The following is a 23,969-nucleotide window of genomic DNA, read 5'->3' as shown; positions in this document are numbered from 1 at the left end:
TTGCATGGCCTCTCAGACAGGTGGGTCAGCTCTAAGACAGAATGACAGCACCTTCTTCGGCTGCACATGTTGGATACCTTTAAGGGCTGTCCTCTCCATAGACACGCAGCTTCTACACCCTCCATGATGCACCACCTTTGCCCCGATAAGCCACCCAATGGGAACAGCGATCACATGATGTCATCACTTCCTTCACCGCACTGGGCTGTAGCACATCATTAGGCATCAGCATACAGAGTATGATCTTCCAGCAACCAGTCAACACCTGAACAACTCTGTCCTGATTGCAAATGGCAGGTTGGAGACCTAATAGTGTTGCTGCCATTAGGCTACAAAACTCACGATCAAACATGGGAGAACAGAACAAAAATTAAAAATTACCATCTAGACCAATCAGTTCAGCACAAATCAGATCTGCAGCACTCATGCACAGCTGCGGCTCAGTGCGAGTAACATTCTAAGAAAGACAGCATATCAGGAGATTCCTCATGCGAATTAAGGAAGAAACTGCTAGATTTGGAGCACCGTTCAGTAGTAAAATTTCTCACAAAAGAAGGGAAAAAGCTAAAGGAGATCCATAAATGCATGACTGCAGTTTATGGTGAATCTGCCCCACCATCCTACAAAGTAAAATTTTAGAGCACACTGATTAAGTGGGGGTAGAGAGTCCATTGAAGATGACCTTCACACTGGACAGTCTGTGGAAGCAACTTCCACAGAAATATGCAAGATATTCAAGGATTTAATTTTGTCAAACAAATTAAGGTTTCCCAAATAGCTGAAGAAATGGGTATCTCAGCAGGTACAGTTTGGAAAATAATTCTTGAAAAGTTGGACATGTCCCAGATTAGTGCAAGATTGGTTCCAAGAATGATGTTGCCATGGCAGGCCACAAGGTTTCAGTGCTGCCAGGCGACTTTGGAGATGCTCCGTGAAGACCAAGATGAGACTGAAGATGGTGATTGAAGATGAGATTTGGGTCTATCACAGAGATCCTGAGTACAAAATGGAGTCAATGCAGTGGAAACACAAGTTACCCCCACCCCAAAAAAGTTCAAGATAGAAAAATCTGCCGGCAAAGTCATGGCAACTGTCTTCTGGGATGATGGACTTTTGCCTCTGGAGAGCATGCCACACAAGACAACCATAACCGGGTGACAAAACAATTGGATATAGGGTGTGCGCTAGATGTGGTGTATTCAGATTTTAGCAAAATCTTTGACAGTGCTCCACACAAGCATTTAATAAATAAACTAAATGCCCTCAGAATGGGCTTCAAAGTGATGAGCTGGGACAGGAACTGGTTGAGTGGAAGGTGAGAGGGTAATGGTCAATGGAGATCGTTCTGAGGAAAGGGATGTTATCAGTGGCGTGCCTCAAAGTTCTGGTTCTTGGGTCTCTTTATATCATTTTTAAAAGCAATATTGCTGAAGAGCTGTTGGTTAAGATTTGCCTCTTTATGGATGATACCAAAATCTGCAATAGAGTAGACACCCCTGATGGTGTGAATAACATGAAGACCAACCTAGCAAAAGCTTGAAGAATGGTCTGAAATTTGGCAGCTAAAATTTAATGCTAAGAAATGCAAGGTCATGCATTTGGGTTGCAAAAACCCGAGGGAATGATACAGTTTAGGGGGTAAAGAACTTATGTACACAACAGAAAGACTTGGGTGCGATTGTATATGATTATTTTAAGGTGGCCAAACAGGCTGAAAAGCTAACAGCAAAAGCTAAAAGGATGCCAGGGTGCATAGGGAGAGGTATGGCCAGGAAAAAGGAGATATTGAAGCCCCTGTGTAAGACTCTGGTGAAACCTCATTTAGAAGTGTGCAATTCTGGAGACTGCACCTTCAAAAAGATATAAAAGGATGGAGTCGGTTCAAAGGAAGGCTACTAAATGGTGTGTGGTCTTCATCATAAGGTGTATGGGGACAGAACTCAATATGTATACTTAAAGAACTCAATATGTATACTTTGGAGGAAAGGCGGGAGAGGAGAAATATGATAGACATTTTAATACCTACATGGCATAAATGCACATAAGTCAAGCCTCTTTCGTTTGAAAGGAAGCTCTGAAATGGGAGGGTATAGGATGAAGTTAAGAGGTGATAGGCTCAGGGGTAATCTAAGGAAATACATTTTTACATAAAGGGATGTAGATGTGTGGAACAGCCTCCTGGAAGAGGTGGTGGAGACAAAGACTGTCTGAATTCAAGAAAGCATGGGATAGAAATGTGAGATCTCAGAGAGAGGAAGAGATAATGGTTACTGCAGATGGGCAGACTGGATGGGCCACTTGGTCTTTATCTGCCATCATGTTTCTATGAGATCGCTTTGCAAGAGTCAATCAAGGAGAAAAGATGAGGAAAACTCAAAGCAGGTGTGCTGCTTCTTCACAACAATGCGCTGGTGCACGTCATGACAATCATAGGCTGCCATCCAAGAACGCAGGTTTCAGCAGCTGAACCATCCACCCTACAGTCCTGACCTGGCTACCTCTGATTATTTCCTGTTCCAAGATTTGAAAAAATCTCTCCATGGTCAGTGGTTTTCAAGTGATGAAGACATCAAGGAAGTTGTGTCATCCTGGTTTGAAGGTGAAACAGAAGAATTCTTTTCAAAGGAGTAAAAGTCATTGCAGGAAAAGTAGATGAAGTGAATGGAGCTATCAAGGGACTATATTGAAAAATAAAACACAAATTTTTTTTGAAAACTCTTTTCTTTTCTACTGAGGTAGATAAATTATTGAACACCTCTTGTAAAATGTGCATGGCAACTAATTTCACCTCAATAAATTTTACAATTACTGGTTCTTTACTAACTTACTGCAGATTATTCACATTTAGCACTTCCCCCAAAGCAGAATATCCACTACTACAGATGTTGTATTAATATTAATCTTTATTAAACTAATGATTTTTAGGCATTTAAAACAGAAAGCACTCTGAAATTACAATGGACCAGATAAGCACAGTTTTCACATAAAGACCACATGATCTAATACAGTGGTTCCCAACCCTGTCCTGGAGGAACACCAGGCCAATTGGGTTTTCAGGCTAGCCCTAATGAATATGCATGAAGCAAATTTGCATGCCTATCACTTCCATCATATGCAAATCTCTCTCATGCATATTCATTAGGGCTAGCCTGAAAACCCGATTGGCCTGGTGTTCCTCCAGGACAGGGTTGGGAATCACTGATCTAATATACCCTGTGCCATTCTGTGCAATCCAGTTTTGTTTTTACATTTCTAGTATGAATAGTTCTCACGAGCCTCAACTGCTATGAATTCACTGTAACATATGATGCTAATAGCAGTTTATATTAATCAGCTCTCTCTCAACTGTGCAATTTAACTATGTATTGAGAAACTAAAAATACGCAGTACTAGATATAACCAGATTCAAAAGCTTGCTCTTATTTATTTTATCTACCAGAGAAAGTAATGTGCCTCATCAGGTATTAGATTATCATCAATATAAATTACAATATGTTTGTAAATTAACCATATCAGGAGTAATTTGATCAAAATATTACAACTTTCACCTCTGCATAAATATAAATGTAAATTGTATCCTTTCCTTAGTATCCTGACATGAGTCAACATCATGTATATTCTTGGAGTACCAGCTTCAAACAGACAATAATCTGTTTTGAGGAGTTAATAGCTTTTTATAAAAAGGTCCACAATATTTAAGTATCTCTACTATACCTCCCACTGAAGCAGTTATAACTCACAAAAAATATGCAGTTTGTGAATATTTTGATGTCAAAGTTTGCTAATGCAAAACAAATAATGAACCACATAGGGCTCCTTTTACAAAGGTGCGCTAGCGTTAACGCACGTACAAGATTAGCACAAGCTAGCCAAAAAACTACCACCTGCTTAAAAGGAGGCAGTAGTGGCTAGCACGCATGCTAAAACCGCTAGCGCACCTTTGTAAAAGGAGCCCATAGTGCGATTCTCAGGTCATTAGTAATTTTGCATTATATTTGCAAATAAAATACTTGCAAATTACTTGTGGAAAAATAGCAAGCAAAAACAGTTTCAAATGTTATGATTACACCTGCTATATGCTGTTTCATGCATAACTGAAGCTATTCACTCTAATTCATCAGCCTCTAGATGTATTTTATTTAATTCTAAATAAATATCAAAGGACACTTCTATACATACTACAGTGTACAAGGCTACTGATGTCTTATCCAAATATTGGTTCTTTCACAAATAAAAAATAACATCCTTCTTAAAGCAATATCTGCATTCAAACTAATATTTTTTTTCTATTCTGTTTTTTGTCTACAGAAAACTTAAGATGTTTGGAAATAAAAGGTCTTTAAAAAAATATACTCATAACTTCAGCTACAATTCTCCAGTTCTTTTGATGTCCATGTGCTGAAGTAAACATGCATTAATAGCTTCTGTTATATTTTAAATTATAACAAGTAAAAATCACTTTGTTCATATAAAAAAAAAAAAATCCGCAAAATCTTAAGAGCTGTCCTCTGCCAAACACAACACAGCTTTTTGTTTTTCTTTTGGCCCACCAAAAGAAAAACAAAAAGCTGTGGTAGATGAAACCTCTACAAAGCACTGCTCAATGAAAAATGCAAAGACATAAATACTTGAATGTAAACATTAAGTTAATGTTATAAGGATTCTCTGACTTTTTTTTTAGATGCAAACTTTTGGATCTGCTGTGTTTCTACTACTACTACTACTAATCATTTCTATAGTGCTGCTAGATATTTGCAGCGTTGTACATTTTCCTTTATCAAGTAACTATGTAAACCTTTATCCAACCTTCTGGTTGTTTTTCTTTTTAAATAACGTTTATAATAATTCAGTAAACTAATAAAAACATTTTTTAAAAGGATAGTTTGGACATCACCACTGACTAAAAAGTATTTAAAATATATCATTTAAGCTTATAAAATATTTAGACTACTTCAAATTAATTTAGTTTTAAATTGCTAAAAAAAGAAGAAAAAAGATACAATAGACCATTTGATCCTATTTGTATGGCTGTCCCTCACCTTGCACTGCTATAATATTCCCTTACGATGCACTGCTGTAATATTCCCTTACGACAATGGTCTCAAACTCAACCCCTTTGCAGGGCCACATTTTGGATTTGTAGGTACTTGGAGGGCCTCAGAAAAAAATTGTTAATGTCTTATTAAAGAAATGACAATTTTGCATGAGGTAAAACTGTTTATAGTTTATAAATCTTTCTTTTTGGCTAAGTCTTAATAATATTGTAATTTATAGCTAAAGAGACATGACCAAGAAACTGTTTTATTTAACTTTTGTGATTATGATAAACATACCGAGGTCCTCAAAATATTACCTGGCGGGCCATGAGTTTGAGACCACTGCCTTACAATGACCAGTCTTGCTGATTATGTCATTCATTGCAGTAGTCAAATGAATGGTATGGATTAGCCCCCTAAGCAAGACATGAAACCAACAATTCTGAACCATATATTCTTGATATATCAATTTGGACTTATCCTATTCAGCCTTCTATGAGATTTTTCTCTGGATCAGATCTGAAGGCCTTTTCTACTTCAGCACATAAGCATATTGACATTCTGCTTCCTTTTTTGCCAATATTCCTTCCACAGAGGGCATACCAATCTGTTGTAGAAGTCAAATAGTTTCAAGGCAGAAAGCCAACAATTTTACATGTACTGCAGTTTAAAGTGCTATTTACCTTATTTAACCAAACATTTAATACTTAGCACCCTAAAGATGAGTGAAGTGGTCCCACATTAAACAATCTGCAACCAACTTCTGTTTTGTTTTTATTATTTTTAAACCAAGTTCCATTTATTAGCCATCAAAGAACTAGGATTTCCCCTTGCAACTCAGTATTCTCTTTTTTTAAATCTGAATTTGAAAACTGCAAACAAGTTGTATACCAAGACAAAATACCTATCACAAATGAAAAGTGCCTTTCAACTTTAACCCTATTTCACGATTATACAAACCATGACTCCTCATAATGTGCAACACTGGATTGTTTCAGTCCAAGTACCAGTGTAAACATATTGCATTTAACATGAACACATATGATACTGGTATGAATCATCAAACCGAAATCGTTTGGAAGCTGTACCGCTATCATCTAGAATATTCTCTTTATCTTCTTTATCAGAGCATATACAATTGCAAATACATTTTGCATTCTTTTCTTCTGATGACTTTAGCATGCATTCTTCCACTGGGGGAGCACAGATAGTCTTTTCAAGATAATGCAAGTTTATGAATTCCCCTTGCTGTAGCCAAGAGTGGGACAGGCAGGCTTCTGCTGTAGCTCTGTTGCTGTTAAAAGAAAAAGAAACCTTGGTTAACATATGCTTTTTTGACTCTTGCGATACTGTAGGTCCCTCTCCCTTGTGACAGCAGTGATGGAGTCCTAACAAACGTATAGCACAGTTATTTACCTTAACAAGTGTTGTCAGGGGACAGAAGGCAGATATTCTCACATGTGGGTGATGTCATCCATGGAGCCCAGTACAGAGAGTGCTAAAGTGTACTGTCACTTTTAAGCTTTTGAAAAGCTTCGAGACTGCCTGCACCACACATGTGCCTTCCCACCAGATGTTGGCTTGCGGTTCCTCAGTTCTTCATTTTATGTGGAGCGAAGTTGTTATCTTTGGACTTTGTCCAAATGAATTGCCTTCCCAGTCAACTGTATTTTTGGCTTTTTCGGCTTGTTCTTTTGTTTCTTTTTCTAATTAACGTTTTCTTTACCCCTTCAGTTCTTTTTCGTAAAAAAATTAAAAGTGCACTAGTTGCCAGCAGCCTATTTCGATCACCGACCTGCACAACTGGTGCTTTCAGTGTCTGGGGCTGGAACATCGAGTAGACACTTGTATCCATTGCAAAAACACTCTCTTAAGGCTCGACGCATTCAGCAAGAGAAACTGTTTGGATCAGCCATGGCCTCTGGTGACAAATCGATGCCATCGACACCTCCCTTGATGGCGGACTTCGTTCCTGCATCAGGTAAACCTGCTAAGAAGTCATCCTCTTCTAAACCAGTGTTGCAGGCATGCTCAGCATCGAGTCCCTTGATGCATGCCAAGCGTCAACGCCATATTGATCTCCTTCTGTGAGGCTATGTCTCCTTCAGGGCGTGCTTCTTCATTAAGGTCACCCACCCCTAGACATCCTGCAGCACTGATGGTACCGGCTGTTGAGCCAACAGTATCAGTTCAGTTCTTCCAGGACCAACTTAAGGAATTTTTTCAGAGGGAGCTAGCTGGGCTGTTTAAGCTGCATGCGGCACCGGTGCTTCCAATGAATCCCTCTGTATTGGTCCAGCCTAAGCATGGCACATCGAGGCCCCAGGGCACCAAATCCAGCACTCCATTTAAACATTGACAGACATCAAAATCCCATGGTACTGATGCTTGGGCTTCTAGAAAATCCAAGAGATCATCGCACAGTACCGGTTTGAATTCACCTTGATGCACGTCAAGATCTAGACATTCTCGACAGCATACTACTTCATCATCTGACTGGTACAGACGTCATTGAAGGAGTTCACAATGTTCTCACTATCATCATACTCCTTAGACCAAGAAGCATCCATCTCCATCTTCTCTTTCCTATAGAGAAGCTCCTGCAGTTGGGGATGTTGATTCAAATCGCTCTGTACATACTGATCTTGAATCCACCTTATCTGCTCCAAGAGTCGTATGGAATTCCATCAGATCCATCTCCTTCACTGCCAAGATGCAGGTCTCCTCTGGAAGGATTATCTTTTACTAAATTTATTAGGCAGATGGGGAAAGCTTTGCCTGTTAAACTGGAGTCAGACATTGAGTAGAACTCCTTGAGTCATTACATTTTGATGAGCCTCCTAAAGAGCTTCTCAGATTGCCTCTTCACACTCTACTTAAGGAAGCTATGTTTAAGAACTGGGAGATAGAGAATGATACAAGGAACTCATTTTCCTATCCCTGCCCCATTCCTGCACGCTTTGTCCTCATCTGCTAAAGCCTCGAGCACTTTAAAATCATAAGTGTTCGAGACTTGTACAGTTAAGGCAGAACTTACAGGAATGGGGTAAGGACAGGGAAGTGACAAAACTTGCAGGGATGGGGAAATTGACTTCCTGCAGGGACGTGGAAAAATTTGGCCCCATGTCATTCTCTACTGGGAGACTCCTCGCACCCTTCCCATAGCTCAAAGATTGACTCTTTGTACAGAATACAATCGTGTCCCAGCTTTGATAAATCACAAATACAGCACCAGTCTTTGCTGGTTAAATCCACTCTTTAAAAAATTCTCCAGTACAAGAGCAAATGCTACTGCAACATATGGACGTGAAGGCCACACCATGGATAAATTTGGCCACCGCCTCTTCCAGAACTCTATGATGACCAGCAGAGTTCTCAGCTACAATTTCTTTGTCATTCTATCTTAAACAACTCAAAGAAGCTGGCTGATTTTGAACAACATATTCCATCTGAATGACTTCAAACTAGATAATTTATGGCAAGATCAGCTTTTGATGCCTTTGATGGGACATCTAGCACATCGGCTATGTCTATTGCTATGAGATGTCTCACATGGTTGAGAGTCTGTAACCTGGACATCAATGTTCAAGATCGTTTAACAAATATTCCCTGTCTAGGTGAAGAGCTATTTGGTGACAAAGTCAAGGAATCCACAGAAAAACTTACTTGACATGAACAGAGTTGGGTCACCTTAGTGAGGTCCAAGTCTAAGACTCAACCATCTAAATCTTCCCAGAAACCTGTTTACTCTTCATATAAAGAGGCATTATCCAGCAACCTCGTCCTCTTCCAAACCTCCGCCTCATTCTTCTGCCCCACAAAAATCAACTCTGTCTTTTTGACATACTTCTAGAGAGCATAGCCGCAATTCCTCCATCTCGGTCAGCTCCCCAACCCATCAGAGGCCAACTTATATTATATCAAAGCTGGACTCTCATTACCATGGACATTTGGGTCCTCAAAGTCATACATAGTAACATGACGGCAGATAAAGACCTAAAGGGTCCATCCAGTCTACCCATGTTATACCCATTAAAAATATATGATTAGATTAACTTGTATCTTTCTTTGATATTTCTGGGCTGTAGACTGTAAAGTCTGGTATTGTCCTAGGTTCCAAATGCTGAAGTTGCCATCCAAGCTCACTCCAGCCTATTCAACTATGCCGTTGTTTGCAGGGTATCTACCATAAAGTCTGGCCAGCAACATCCTCATGTTCCATATTAGTGGAGTTCCCACTGATGCCCACCCCAGCCCATCCTACACCGAATCACCATATATGGAACACAGACTGTGCAGGTCTGCCCAATACCGGCCTTAGTTCTTTAATTTACATACTTTGTTTTCTAATTAGAGATCCTCTATTGTTATCCCACGCTTTTTTGAATTCCATCACAGTTTTCCTCTCCACCACTTCCCTCGGGAGGGCATTCAAGGGATCTACCACCCTCTCCATGAAGAAATTCCTAACATTGCTCCTAAGTCTTCCTCCCCATAACCTCAAATTATGCCCTCTAGTTTTACCATTTTTTCTTCTCTGGAAAAGATTTGGTTCTATATTATTAATACCTTTCAAGTATTTAAACGTTTGTATCATATCTCCCCTGTCTCTCCTCTCCTCCAGAGTATATACAGGAGGGTTACTCTCTTCATTTTATCACCATACCTCCAAACAACCCTCTGATAAGTCCTCTTTCACATCTCAACAGACATCCCTTCTTCTTCAGGAAACAGAAGCTCTACTTTAACTGAATGCCATAGAACAGGGGTGTCCAATGTCGGTCCTCGAGGGCCGCAGTCCAGTCGGATTTTCAGGATTTCCCCAATGAATATACATGAGGTCTATTTGCATGCACTGCTTTCATTGTATGCTAATAGATCTCATGCATATTCATTGGGGAAATCCTGAAAACCCGACTGGATTGCGGCCCTCGAGGACCAACATTGGACACCCCTGTCATAGAAATAGTAACCCCTTCCCAGAAGGATCAGGGGTTCTACTCCAGGTATTGCCTAATTCTAAAGGCAACGGGACATCTTCGTCCCATTCTCGACTTCTGAACTCTCAACAAATATCTAGTAAATACAAAGTTTTGAATGCTATCTCTGGGGACTTTATACCCACTTCTCGAGCAACCTTAACTCTTCTCCAACTTCTAGGCTTTGAAGTCAACTTTCCAAAATCTCATCTTCAACCCCCTCTCAAGTGTTGGGAGTTCATAGGAGCTGTGCTCAACACGACTCTTTAACGAGCTTTATCATCACAGCAAAGACAAAACATCTTCCTTCAACTTTGCAGTCATGTGTCCACTCTGCAACATCTCACCAAGGCAAATGATGTGTCTCATGGGTTACATGGCATCCACAATTCATGTCAGTCTCTTCACTTGATGTTATCTCAGATCAGCTCAATGGAACCTGGCATCTCAGTGGTTTCAAGCCACGAATCCCTTATCCCAGCAGATCAAAGTCAACACTTCGCCTCTTTGTCAATCTCTCCAGAGGCTTGCTGTTTCACACCCCTCTACATCAGAAGTACTTGTGATGGACGCCTCCATGTATGCATGGGGAACTCACCTGGACAGCCTCCAGACTAAGGGACTGCGGTCTGATCGAGAAAAGGCATTGTATATCAACCTGTTAGAACCGCGGGCAATTTGCAATCCTCTCGAGACATTTCAGGATAGGCTCTACAACCAAGTCCTCCATATTCATACAGACAATCAAGTAGCCATGTACTACATCAATAAAAGGAGGAGCCGGCTCTCTTCCTATCAAGAAGCCATACACATTTGGAACTGGGCAATTCCTCAAAATATATTTCTCAAAGTGTGCAAGGGAAACAGAATGCTCTGGCAGACAAGTTCAGCAGATTTCTTCAGCCGCATGAGTGAGCTCTCAACTCCAAAGTCTTGTGTCATATCTTATCGCTTTGGGGGATTCCTCAGATATATCACCTTCTGTCTCCCCACTACCTAAGTTGCTTCAATTCTGCTCCAGACAGTACTCTCCTCATCATCTGGAAGCGGAAGCATTTCTTCTGGACTAGTCACACAAGCTCCTATATACATTTCCATCAATCCCTCTGATTCTGAACACGCTAGTCAAACTCAAACAAGAATCAGCCACCATGATTCTCAAAGCTCCTCGGTGGCTCAGACCACCTTACATAAGAACAGCCTTACTGGGTGAGACCAAAGGTCCATCAAGCCCAGTAGCCCATTCTCACGGTGGCCAATCCAGGTCCAGTTCACTAGTACCTGGCCAAAATCCAAAGAGTAGCAACATTCCATGCTACCGATCTAGGGCAAGTGGTGGCTTGCCCCATGTTTTTCTCAACAACAGACTATGGACTTTTCCTCTCAGAAATTGTCCAACCCCTTCTTAAAACCAGCTACACTATCCGCTCTTACCACAATCTCTGGCAATGCATTCCAGAGCTTAACTATTCTCAGAGTGAAAAAATGTTTCTTCCTATTGGTTTTAAAAGTATTTCTCTGTACCTCCATCAATTGTCTCCTAGTCTTTGTAATTTTTGATGGAGTGAAAAATCAATCCACTTGTACCCGTTCTACTCCACTCAGAATTTTGTAGACTTCAATCAAATTTCCCCTCAGCTGTCTCTTTTATAAGCTAAAGATCCCTAACCTTTTTATTCTTTCCTCATATGGGAGGAGTTCCATCCTCTTTATCATCTTAGTTGCTCTTACTTGAACCTTTTCTAGTGCCGCTATATCTTTTGAGTTAAATAGACCAACATTGAATGAAATACTCCAGGTGAGGTTGCACCCTTGAGCATTATAACATTCTTAATCTTATTAACAATCCCTTTTTTAAAAATAATTCCTAGCATCTTGTTTGCTTTTTTAGCTGCCGCCATACATTGGGTGGAAGGTTTCATCGTATTGTCTACAATGACACCCAGATACTTTTCTTGGGTGCTAATCCCCAAGGTGGAACCTAGCATCCGGTAACTGTGATTTGGGTTATTCTTCCCAATAAGCATCACTTTGCATTTGTCCACATTAAATTTCATCTGCCACTTGGATGCCCAGTCTTCCAATTTCCTAGTCTACCTGCAATTTTTTACAATCTGCACGCATTTAACAACTTTGAACAGTTTAAATGTCATCTGCAAATATAATCACTTGTCATTCCAATTTCCAGATCATTTATAAATAAATTAAATAGTACCGGTCCCAGTACAAATCCCTGTAGCACTCCACTGTTTATTCTCCCTTCTACTTCAACTGAGTGTTAAGGATCCAATTCCATTACAGATCTTTCCATCTCTACTCACTCAGAGTCAAGGTTCTCTTTTACATCCCAATCTGCAATCTCTGCACCTAACAGCTTGGTACCTCTTGACCTGACTTCAGCAGATTTTAATCTTTCTGACCCAGTACAAGCCATTATAGCTACTTCCAGAAAGCCTTCTACTCAACACTGCTATAAACCTAAATGGACACGCTTCTTTTCATGGTATAATCTCCATCACCTGGATCCCTTCACATCTTCTATTCCTTCAGTATTGAACTATCTTCTCCATTTATCCAACTCTTGACTTAAGAACACTTTAGCTAGAGTTCAACTCAGTGCTATAATTGCTTATCATACTCCATTCAGTAATAAACCTCTGGCCACTCATCCATTTAGTTACTGGTTTATGAAAGGACTCGAAACCTCCCTTAAAACGGCCTCCAGTTATCTGGGATCTCAATGTTATCCTTACCAGTCTGATAAAGCCGCCATTTGAACCACTGGCAACTACTCATCTTAAGTTTCTCACTTGGAAAGTGGTCTTCTTGATCTCTGTCACTTCTGCTCTTTGACCGAGTGAACTACAGGCATTGGTTTGTGATCCACCATTTACAGTATTTCATCACAATACAGTGGTTCTTACAACTCATCCTAAATTTCGTTTGAAAGTAGTCACAAAATTTCACCTGAATCAATCCATTATACTTCCTGTTTTCTTTCCAAATTCTCATTCTCACCCTGGGAAAACTGCTCTTCAGCCACAAAGGTTTTCACCTCAACTGTTCTCTTTTGACCCTAACAGATTGGGTCTGCCTGTAAACAAACAAACTATTTCCACATGGTTAGAAGCCTGCATTTCCCTCTGCTATGTTCAAGCTGGGCTATAGCCCAAGGGATGTGTTTCAACAAACAAGGTCCAAGCTATGGCAGCAACAGTGGCTTTATTGCATTCCATTCCCATTGAAGATATTTGCAAAGCAGCTACTTGGTCTTCAATACACACATTTACATCTCACTACTGTCTGGAATCCTATTCAAGATGTGTTATGCCATGGCTAGCCAAAGCAGCCTTTGGCAGTTGTACGTGGCCACTTTGGCTAATAGGTATGAATCTTCATGTCTGCTTGCTTTTTAGCTGCAATCCTTGCCTTACATCTGTGCCAGACAATTAGGCAGCCTTTTCGTGAGAGCAAGTTGTTATCAACTTGTGTCATATATCTTTCATGTCTTGCCGAGGAAGAGTTCTCATGCTAAGGAAGGGTTCGAGCAGCGGTTAATATTCCATCTGTGAAAGTTAGGAGATAAGGGAGACACCTGTTGTTACTGCAGAAACAGCAGTGTCTGTGTGTGTAAAAGATTCAGCACTTTCTGTGCTATATAAGACTGAGAGTCACAAACTGGACTTTGAATCTTGCTGCAGCCCTGGGAGCATCATGGGACTGGGTCTCTTCCCTTGATCGATCAGATTCCCGATCAGTATTGGAAGGGGGCGTGCCAGACATGGTGAAGTATTCTATTTATTTCTTGTATATTATCCGATGTCTATCTGCATTATTTGGTATGCAATAAAGAATATTACTCTGAAGCTTTGGTGGAGATGACTTCTATATACCCTTGATATAGAAACATGTGGCAGAACAAGATGAGATAGTTGTTTTGGCCAAGCAGCTTTACAGAATTAATTTTCTTCCTAATGGCCAACTCTCCCTCCATCCCATTTCAGTAAGCTAGGGAGTCCCACATGCGAAAATATACTGCCTGCCTGTCCTAAGATAATAAATTTCACTAGGGCACCAACTTTTAGAAATTCGACTCTGAATGAGATCAAAATAGTCTATTTGAAGAACAATAAATTATTGTTCCTCCTCCAATCCTCATCCAGATGATTTCCCATATAAACTCCAATGGCCCTCAGAAACACTACCGACTCCTATAATTCATTGTCTTAGGCTTAAGTGTTGTTTCTTCACCGGGTCCTAATTATATTAGCAATATTGTTTAAATATATAAATAGTTTAGCTATGCTTCTTTTGTTTTTTGTTTTAAATTCTTTATTCATTTTTGCATGTTACAACGTGTAGCAGTTAAACTCATATGAACTTAAAGATATACACTATGCTTCTTAATAACGTGACTTATCTTAAGTGTGGTCTTCCTTTCCAGGATAACTTTGCCAACATGTTTCACTGAGAAGTTTCGTCAAGGCCGTTAATCCCTTAAGAAAGCTCTGCGCTACTCCAATCGACAATGAATTATACGAGTCTAAGGTTGTGTTTCTGAGGGCCATTATATGGAGTTTATATGGGAAATCATCCAGATGAGGATTGGAGGTGGAATAATAATTTATTATCCTACATATAGACTGTCCTTAAGATAAAGCATAGTTACTTACTCTAACAATCTGGGGACAGCAGTCAGATAGTCTCACATCCCTCCCACCTCCCCTGGTTGGCTTATCAGCTTGCTTACAGAACTGAGGAACCACGAGCTGATGTTGGGCAGGAAGGCATTCGTGCGTGCGCAGTGCAGGCAGTCTCAAAGATCACAAAAGATAAAAGTGACAGTACACTTTAGCACTGTCCATACCGGGCTCCGTGGATGACATCACCCATCTGTGAGAATATGCTGCTTGCTAGTTCAGGGATAAACGGAAGGAACTCAATAATCAGGACTCCTGATCCTCCTGCACTAGAACATTCATAAGAAGAATTTAAACAAAATATAGACAAATCACAAAAAAATACTGATCAGTTCAACTCTTATTCATCTCATATGTATTTACATAATCAATCAAAAGAACACAGTAAGTCGGTCTGTGAAACCATAATTTGGACATCCCTCAAGAACAGCAGATTACAGTACACGATTATTGTTGTGTGGCACCCCTGTGTCTCTAAGTAAAAAGTTCAATTGTGGATAGTTTAACCTTAATTTCAAAGCTTTTCTTTACACAGAGAACACACACTGTTAAACCATTAATCATCATTAATTGGTACTTACGCTGGATTTTTGACAAGAAGTGTTTGAATGAAATCAATAGCCAGGTCTGAAATGGATGCAAATATTTCTTCTGAATAATCCACATTAACCTGAGAGATGTTGAGGTAGGTTTCTTGCTTATCAGCTCCGAGAAATGGAGACTCTCCAGTTAACAACATGTATGAGATCACACCTATACTCCTGAAGAATTACCCAAAACAGGAGCAGAAAATTAAGCAAATCTTTTGTACCCAAATCATATTTTTCAAAATACCATCCCACTAAATGTTTTATATTAATTTAACCGAAATGTTTCATGTACACACAAATTTTTTGTATTTTAATTTTAATTAAAAAACGATGGTCACATGTAACAGATGTTTCCGGTAGAGAGCAAGAATGATCAGGCACATATACATGTTGCCAGAAGAAACAGCTCTCCCAGACCTCAGAATCTAATATAAAGTTTTGGAGTCTCCTCAGCTATTTAATCAGTTCCAAAACTTAAGAACAAGCACAACTGGCTGGGAGGTAGGAGGAATTATATGCCTATCAATCTTACTCTCTATGAAAAATATCCATTTCAGAGGATCAACAATGCTTTTTTCTCATCTCGACAAGCAAGAATAAGTCCGGCACACAAGGGGTGACTTCCAAGCACAGATTGGCTTAACTCTATGTACCACCCATTTTCCCCAAAGCCCCCCCCCCATAAAAAACAATACAGAAAGCTGCAACATCACACAGGCAGATTAGCCAGCCCAGTTCAACCAAATATATTGCCTTATTGTGAACTGTTTACAAGCAAACACCTACAGTGACCTTGATTTAAGATTTTACTTTAGTGGTTAGATGAATACCCATTTGTTTGTAACAGAACTGGATGAAGGATGTCAGCCAATTTGCTAGTTGATTTGACAACTAGAATACTGGATCTGCTGGGGGTCAAAGGAGACATGAGCTACTTAGACTTTATAATGGATTAAGTTCTTTTGTAGTAAAGGAGAGCCTATTTGCAGTAAAGATGGCTTTCTCGCATTGATTCTTATGAGGCTTTGGACAGAGCACAGGGAAGCAGTGTTTTCTTGTTTACATAAAAGATATTAAGTACTTTGGGCAAAATTTTGTGATGAGTTCAAAGAACCACCTTGTATGATGAAACTAAGGCTTGAAGTTCACTTATTCTTCTAGCCATGGTAATCACTACGAAGACGAGTATATTCCATGTGATTTGCTTGAGCAAAGCAGACTCCATTGGCTTAAGGGGGCGCTTCATAAGTGATGTTAGGACAAAATTTAGATCCTATTGCATAAGAGGCTTCTGTAATGGTGATTGGACCCTGAAAGCCCATTCATAAACCAAGAAATTGTAGGATACTAGGAACAACAAAGCCTATGAACTGGAATACAAAAGGCTGACAGCCATTCATGAAACACCATTCATGAAACCTTTTCCACTTAAAAGTTTAGGTACTTCTCAAGGCTGTTTTCTTGTAGCAACTAATATATCCTGAAGAGACTCCACTCCAGGACTACAAGGTCTTAAATGCTGCTCAATTTCCTTGAAGGCTAATGATCTGAAATGGAGAAAGCAGCCCTCTTGAATGATTAAAAATAGAAATAATGGTAGGCTGCATGGGGTAAAACTGTAACCCTTTATGCCAGAGGAAACCAGCTATGTCACCCAATCTGTTGAAAATTGTGTAAAGTCTTTGTTATGGGTGGATAAGCGTAAAGTCCAGGTGGATTGCTAGGGATTGTCATCTGATCTGATCTGAGAATAATATTTGTGAACAGAGCTTTGTGTTTTGATTGATAACCAAGAGATCTGTCCGAGATGCCCTGAACTTAAAAGATATTCTGTACAGTTCTCCAATCCAAGTACCATTTAGGTGGTTGAATCTCTGCTAAGCCTATCAACTATCTGGCTTGGAACAGCAGGGAGATAAGACAACTGCATTTCTATGTGATTAGTGATGGCAAAGTCCCAAATCTGTGTTGCTTTTCAGAAGAAATGCAAGCATCTTATGCATTCCTATTTGTTGACATAAAACATGGTAACTTTGTGTTACACTCAATTTAAGACAGAGGTGAACTGCAAAAACTGAACTGATTCTTTACAGAAATGCACTGGGCCTATCTTTTTTTTTTGGGGGGGGACTTATTTCTCGGGGGGACGGACGGACTTATTTCTCTGGAACCACCAGTGTGATCTAGTTCATTTTCAAACTTGATGTATCATAAAATTCCATTTAATTTTTAGTTATTTTGTCCCTAGACGGAAATGCGGGCATAAACATCTTGATCCTTTTTATATAATTCTTTCCAACCTCCATTCGGTTGGAAAGAAAAAGACTTAGAAAAAAACATTGATGATGCAGAACTTCATCTATAGAGGCAGCGGGAAAAGCTTTCAGAAGTCTCAAGAAAGCTATGTTTTTGCATTCATTCAGTAGTGAAACACACAAAAATGAGGAACTACTGTGTCTGAGAAGGCCACACATTAATAATAAAGTCCTGAGTGCTCAGAGACTATTTCATCCTGGCAACTTGATCTCACGCACTTGTGTACCAGACTCAATCCTGCTTGCCTACAAGAAAACAGTACTCTTAATATCTGCAATAATAATATATACCTTATAAAACTAAAATTATAAATCCATCCCCAGAAAAAAGCAAAGCCACCAATACTCCGATGTTGCCAAAAAATTAAAAGGGAAGAGTTATGGACATAATTTTCACACTGTCTGTGCAGAAGTACACACATTCTTTCTTTTTCAAAACTGTCTTTGGGTGTAAAGGATCCATGGATTTTATATCCAATTTTATCCAAGGACAAATAGATAGCATGTTCTCACATCCATGGAGCCTGGTACAGACAGTGCAAAAGTGTACTATCAGTTTAAAAAAATCTTGAAGACTGCCCATAACTTGATCGCGCGAGTGCCTTCCCGCCTGATGCTGGCTTGCAGTTGCAAAACTATCAATTCTTGTTTTCTGTGGAGCAGAGAAGCTGTTCTTAGAGCTTCTAAGTGCACATATTTTGTCCCTTCCCATCATTTTTGTCTTCTCAGGCTGGGCGCATCAACTTGTTTTCGGTTTATAACCTACTCGATCTCCCCGGACCACCGAGTCTTTTGACCTCGTGTCACCATTTTTTCCTTCCATGTCCAAAGTGCCTAGCGGATTCAAGCAGTGCGTTTGATATCACAGGACCATTTCAGGCAAGCCACATAACTGGTATATTCAGTGTCTAGGTTCTTAACATCAGGATACTTCTTGCATGCTGTGCTCTAAGTTGAAGAAGGTCGCTTAAGGCCAGAAAATTGCAGTTTGAAAATTTTTTCGGTTCAACTTCAACTGTATCTATTATGGCTGGAGACGCTGATGCTGATCATCAACATCAATCAACACCGACCTCAGTACCGATATTGTTATGATCCCTGAATCAGGAAACTTCGTATAAAAGCTAAAATGCATAAACATCTCTCCTCCTTTGACCAGGCATCAGCATCATTCCAGGTGTCATCACTATTGGTGAACTTCAAGTGTCGACATACCAATGCAAGATCACCATCTTTACAATTGGGGTCTCCTCTGAAGTGTGCCTCGACATCAAAATCTCTAACACTTCAACATCCAATGCAGACTGCACCTCCTGTACCCTTGCCAATATCAGTACTGGCACCATCTCTGCAGGATCAATTCAGAGAGCAGTTGCAGAAGGAACTAATTAGGTTGCTGCAGTCGCATTCAATGCAATAATCTACTTTATCGCACCCAGCCTCAGCACCGCCATCAAACTTCATTGGTCTATCAATCTCAGACATCACGACATCAAATATGGCAGAAAATCTCCTCTCACAGTGCATAAGAGCACATCAAATGCTACACCTCCTCGGCCACATGGCCTCTACAGTACATGTTATTCCATTTGCCCATTTACATCTCAGGGAACCTCAATGGGCACTTTTGACCAAGTGGACTCAAGCCACTGGTCTACTATCCCAATAGATCAGAGTAACCTCACATCTTTGACAGTCTCTTCAGTGGTGGTGGTGATCACCAACCAATCTCTAAAGGAGTCTTTCTAGTCCAAGCACTTCTGCATCAAAAGATATTGATAACTGATACTTCCATGCTCAGATGTGAAGCCTGTCTCAATGATCTCCATAACCAAGGCTCCTGGACTCCTTCCAAAAAAGCTCTCCATATCAATCTCCTTGAGCTTCGGGCAATTCACAATGCTTTGTACACATTCAAGGATCGCCTCCTCAATAAAGTAGTATTCATCAGCACAGACAACCAGGTAGCCATGTACAAGCAGGGTGGAACAGGGTCTCACCTGTTCTGTCAAGAAGCAATCAAAATCTGGTCCTGGGCTGCAAAATTTTCCTGAAAGCAGTTTATTTAGCAGGAAACCAGAATATCTTAGCAGACAAGAGCAGAGTTCTACAGCTGCATGAGTAGTCACATCGCCGCCACCTTACATTGGATATTTACAGATTGGGGATCTCTAGAAGTGGACCTTTTTGCTTTCCCCTAGAAAGATTTCATTCTTGTTTCCCTACTCTATGTATTTCCCCATTATCTTCTGCTATAAATTATGTATTTCTAATCTCCTCCCTTTTGTTCCAGTTCGTCCAATTGTTTAGTTCATCTTTTAATTGTTTAGACCTTAATGTATTCCCTTTTTTATTATATATGCTGCCTTAAAGTCTGAAAAGGTGGTATAACAAACTTTCACTCTTCTATTCCAGACTCTGCAGTCACCTTGAGTGGTGAAACAAGTTCCTTTATGCTTTCCCTCCAATTCCTCTACTCAGTTAAACACCAATAAAACTTCACCAAAAACAAGCCATCATGATTCTCATAGCATCTCAGTGGCTGTGTTAACCATGGTCCCTCTCATTCTACAACTCAACATTCAAGAACCCATCACATTTCAAATTTTTCCAACCTTGCTGACATAGAATGAGGGCTCTCCCCTCCATCACAATCTACGTTTGTTAGTTCTCAGAGTAGTATCTCTCTCCCAGTCACTGAATGTTTTGCATATCTATTCCAGTGTCAGTCATCATTGAAGCCTCTAGAATAATTCACTAAACCCAATCACCTGTCCTCTCCCATTGGTCCCAGTGTGACAAAGCAGGGCACAGTGCTCAGGAAAAGATTTATATAAACACACATATCATCTTGTGTAGTGTTCAGAACAAAAAGAACTCTTTATTAAACAGCAGGGAAGAGCCCGCTTCTTCACAAGTTTCCCTTAATGGTTTCTTTTCCAAAGAAACAGCTATGCTTTTCAAGTTGCCCTTTACTTTCAGTTTATTCTCAGTAGGGCTTGCCACACCCCAAACACAATCTTTATCACAGTTCCAAGAAACAGTTTTATGCAGCATTCAATCACAGCTCTGGTCAGGCATTAGAATAAAGGCAGAGTTTTCCCATATAGGATAATCTTACCTACAGTAGATTCTATCAGCAAAACAGGTCAGTTCTTCCATTTAGCTTCCTCAGCTCCTATGCTCCCTGTGGAGCCTCCATAGGTGACAAAGCTGATTCACACATATAGCCCAGATACTGACAGCTTGGCTGAGGGTAACTGTTTCACCTTGTACAGTCTTTCTTTCTCAGCTCAAGTGGAGTTAGCTTCCCCAAGGCTTCTGCTTCAGCCACATTTAGGGAAAGCTAGGGCGTTCCTTTCTCTACCAGGGAACTCCTTGAATTAATCTTAAACTGGAAAAGATATACTCATGTCTGCCTGGATCCTGCCTCCATGACTCAGCAGCTCTTCCACCTCTTCTCAGGTAGCTCAGCCCTAAGCTGTTAAGTCCAGTGCATCATGGGGGTTGTAGTTCCTTCTCTCTCTGATAAGTGCCCTCTGCTGCCTGTTAGTATATCATCATCATTATTGAGGGAGAATCCCTGACACACACCCAAATTATCTTTTACACCTCTCTGACTGGACTAAAAACTATTAGTGCTTTCCATATACAACTAGACAAAAAGCCATTGGCTGTACATCCTTTGGTTTCTAGATTAATGAAAGACCTTCTTCGTACATGACCTCCAATTAAGCTTCCTTCAATGACTTTGGACCTTAATGTACTTCCCAATCTGATGAAGTCTCCATTTGAACCACTCTTCATCCCTCAAGTATCTAACTTGTAAAGCAATATTCCTTATCTCTCTCACATATGCTCATCGAGTCAGTGAACTTCAAGCAGTTGTGTCAGATCCACCTTGTAGAACAATTTACCTCGATAAGGTAGTTCCTCGCACTCATCACAAGTTCCTCCAGAAAGTCATCTCTGAATTTCATCTGAACCAGTCTAATTCTTCTCGACTACTTTCCTAAACCTCTCTCACCCTGGTGAAGCTGAACTCCACACACTGGACTGTAAACAAGCTATTGCTTATTACTTGCATTGGACTAAGCCTCACAAAACTTCCACTCAACTGTTCCTATCATTCGATTCAAATAGACTTCAAGCTCCTGTCACCAAGACAACCATCTCCACATGGCTGGCGAACTGTATCTCCTTTTGCTATGTTCTGGCTGGGTTGGCACTACACATAAAGTTCGAGCAATGGCGACTTCAGTGGTTCCGTTAACTAAAGCACGCAGGTTAATGGCACGCTAACATCTGCATGCAGGACGATTGCGCACTGCCATTTTCAGTGCTTTTACGGCTTTACCAGGAGCATTTTGAGGGAGACAGAACCCCCCCAGTACACTTGTAAGTGGTCGTGCTCCCGTTGGGAGGGGAGTTTTGGGAAGGGGAACTCCCCCCATACATTGAAAACTTCCATTCTCTCGCTGTTCGGAAGTTTACAATGCATTGGGGGGTTCCCACACACACAGACCTCCTCAGCAGGAGCGCAAGCATTTATAAGTACACCCCTCAAAATGCTCCCGGTAAGCCATAAAAGCACTAGAAACAGCGGCATGCAATCATCCTGCGCATAAGTGTCAGGCCGTTGACCTACGCGCGATTGACTTGTCACCGACTTCAGTAGCTCATCAATGATCCACTCTCATTGAGGACATCTGTAAAGCAGCCACCTGATCCTCAATGCATAACTTCATATCCCACTATTGTTTGGAGAATCAATCCAGACAGGATAGCTGGTTCAGCCAATCAGTTCTACAAAATTTACTTGCCATTTAGATGCCAATTTCCTTCCAATCTTTTGTGGTTTCCACCAGGCTCATGGTAGATGTTAATAACCCTCTTCTCAGAGGCATGATCCTGGCAGCTAGAGAGTCCCACATGTAAGAATGTGTTGCCTGCTTGTCCTCAGATAAAGAAGAGTTACTCACCTGTAGCAGGTGTTATCTGAGGATAGTAGGCAGAGTCTCAAAACCTGCCCACCTCCTCTAGTTCGCTTCTTAGCTGTTGTTACAGAACTGATGGTCCCACAAGCCGGGACTAGGCGGGAAGGCACATGCACATGCACGGTACAGGCATTCTTGAGATTTTTTTTTTTTAAATAAAGTTTCAGTGCTCTTTTGCACTGTCTTTACTGGACTCCGTGGATGACGTCATCCACATGTGAGAATATCTGCCTGCTGTTCTCTGATAACGCCTGCTACAGGTGAGTAATTTCACTTTTCTATAGGTACAGAACACACACCACATAGGTAGATCTGAAAACAGAAAACACACAATTCTGTCCAAAACATGCCCCCAGAACACCTTTCCTCAATTTTGCTAAAAGTACTTGCTCTATGAACTCCAAGCATTCTTTTGTCCAGAGTGAAAGCACTTTTCAAGCTAATTGAGATTTTCTAACGTAAATGGTTTTGTACTTTGTCCTCCAAATGTTAATTTTGTTATTAAGGAAATATAGGTAACTGATTCAAACCAGAACCATGTTCTAACAAATATAGAATAATAATCTTACCAAATATCTGCTGCTGTAGTAATAGGCTCATAATTTAAGATTTCTGGAGCTGTAAAAGGATAAAGTTAAGATTTTTACTAAGCACACTGCATAATCTACATCATACAACTGAAGAGTTAAGAATCAGATAGTATCAAAGCAATCATTTAAAAAGTTGCTGTCAAATGACTTTGTTAGTGTCATTAAATTAATGTTGATATCAAGACACTTTCTAGTGGATGAAGTGTTAACTGCCATCGATTCATGTTCAAGTCCTAGTGACTTGATGAATTTCATATCTAAAAAGAGATTGGTTTTGTGCTAATCTGATAAGGTCCTCCAGGGTCATCCCCATGATTGTTTTCAACATGTCCTGCCATCTGATTGCAGGTCACCCTCTTTGCCTGATTCCTTTGATCTTCCCAAATGTAATGTCCTTTTCCAATGATCTTTCTCTTCTGACAGTATGACCAAATTAAGACTTAGAAGGGAATAGACTTAGTAGATAAAGACAGGTTGTTCACCCTCTCCAAGGTAGGGAGAACGAGAGGACACTCTCTAAAGATTCCAAACAAACGTAAGGAAGTTCTTCTTCACCTAGAGAGTGGTGGAAAACTGGAACACTCTTCCGGAGGCTGTTATAGGGGGAAACTCCCTCCAGGGATTCAAGACAAAGTTAGACAAGTTTCTGCTGAACCGGACTGTACGCAGATAGGGCTGGTCTCAGTTAGGGAACTGGTCTTTGACCTACGGGCCGCCACAGGAGCGGACTGCTGGGCACGATGGACCACTGATCTGACCCAG

General features: G+C 40.5%; 1 protein-coding gene across 10 annotated transcripts in view; it reads right to left on the bottom strand.

Moving 5' to 3' along the window:
- Positions 1–5,787: 5,787 nt before the first annotated feature.
- The window catches only part of STK17B (serine/threonine kinase 17b), a 73,993-nt gene continuing 55,811 nt past the window's right edge, over positions 5,788–23,969 (bottom strand). For 9 of the 10 annotated variants that reach the window (XM_033946831.1, XM_033946826.1, XM_033946823.1 and 6 more), the window contains 4 exons: positions 23,187–23,235; positions 15,297–15,476; positions 14,883–14,984; positions 5,788–6,330 (listed from right to left, as the gene is read on the bottom strand). In XM_033946831.1, the coding sequence (XP_033802722.1) occupies positions 6,063–6,330; positions 14,883–14,984; positions 15,297–15,476; positions 23,187–23,235 (599 nt within the window). In that variant the 3' untranslated portion in view covers positions 5,788–6,062. The remainder of the gene's footprint in view (positions 6,331–14,882; positions 14,985–15,296; positions 15,477–23,186; positions 23,236–23,969) is intronic. The other variant, XM_033946833.1, reaches the window with a different exon arrangement.

The sequence above is a fragment of the Geotrypetes seraphini genome, chromosome 5, assembly GCF_902459505.1.
Source record: "Geotrypetes seraphini chromosome 5, aGeoSer1.1, whole genome shotgun sequence".
In the NCBI taxonomy this organism is placed as follows: Eukaryota; Metazoa; Chordata; class Amphibia; order Gymnophiona; family Dermophiidae; genus Geotrypetes; species Geotrypetes seraphini.
This window is presented reverse-complemented; position numbering and strand designations above follow the sequence as displayed.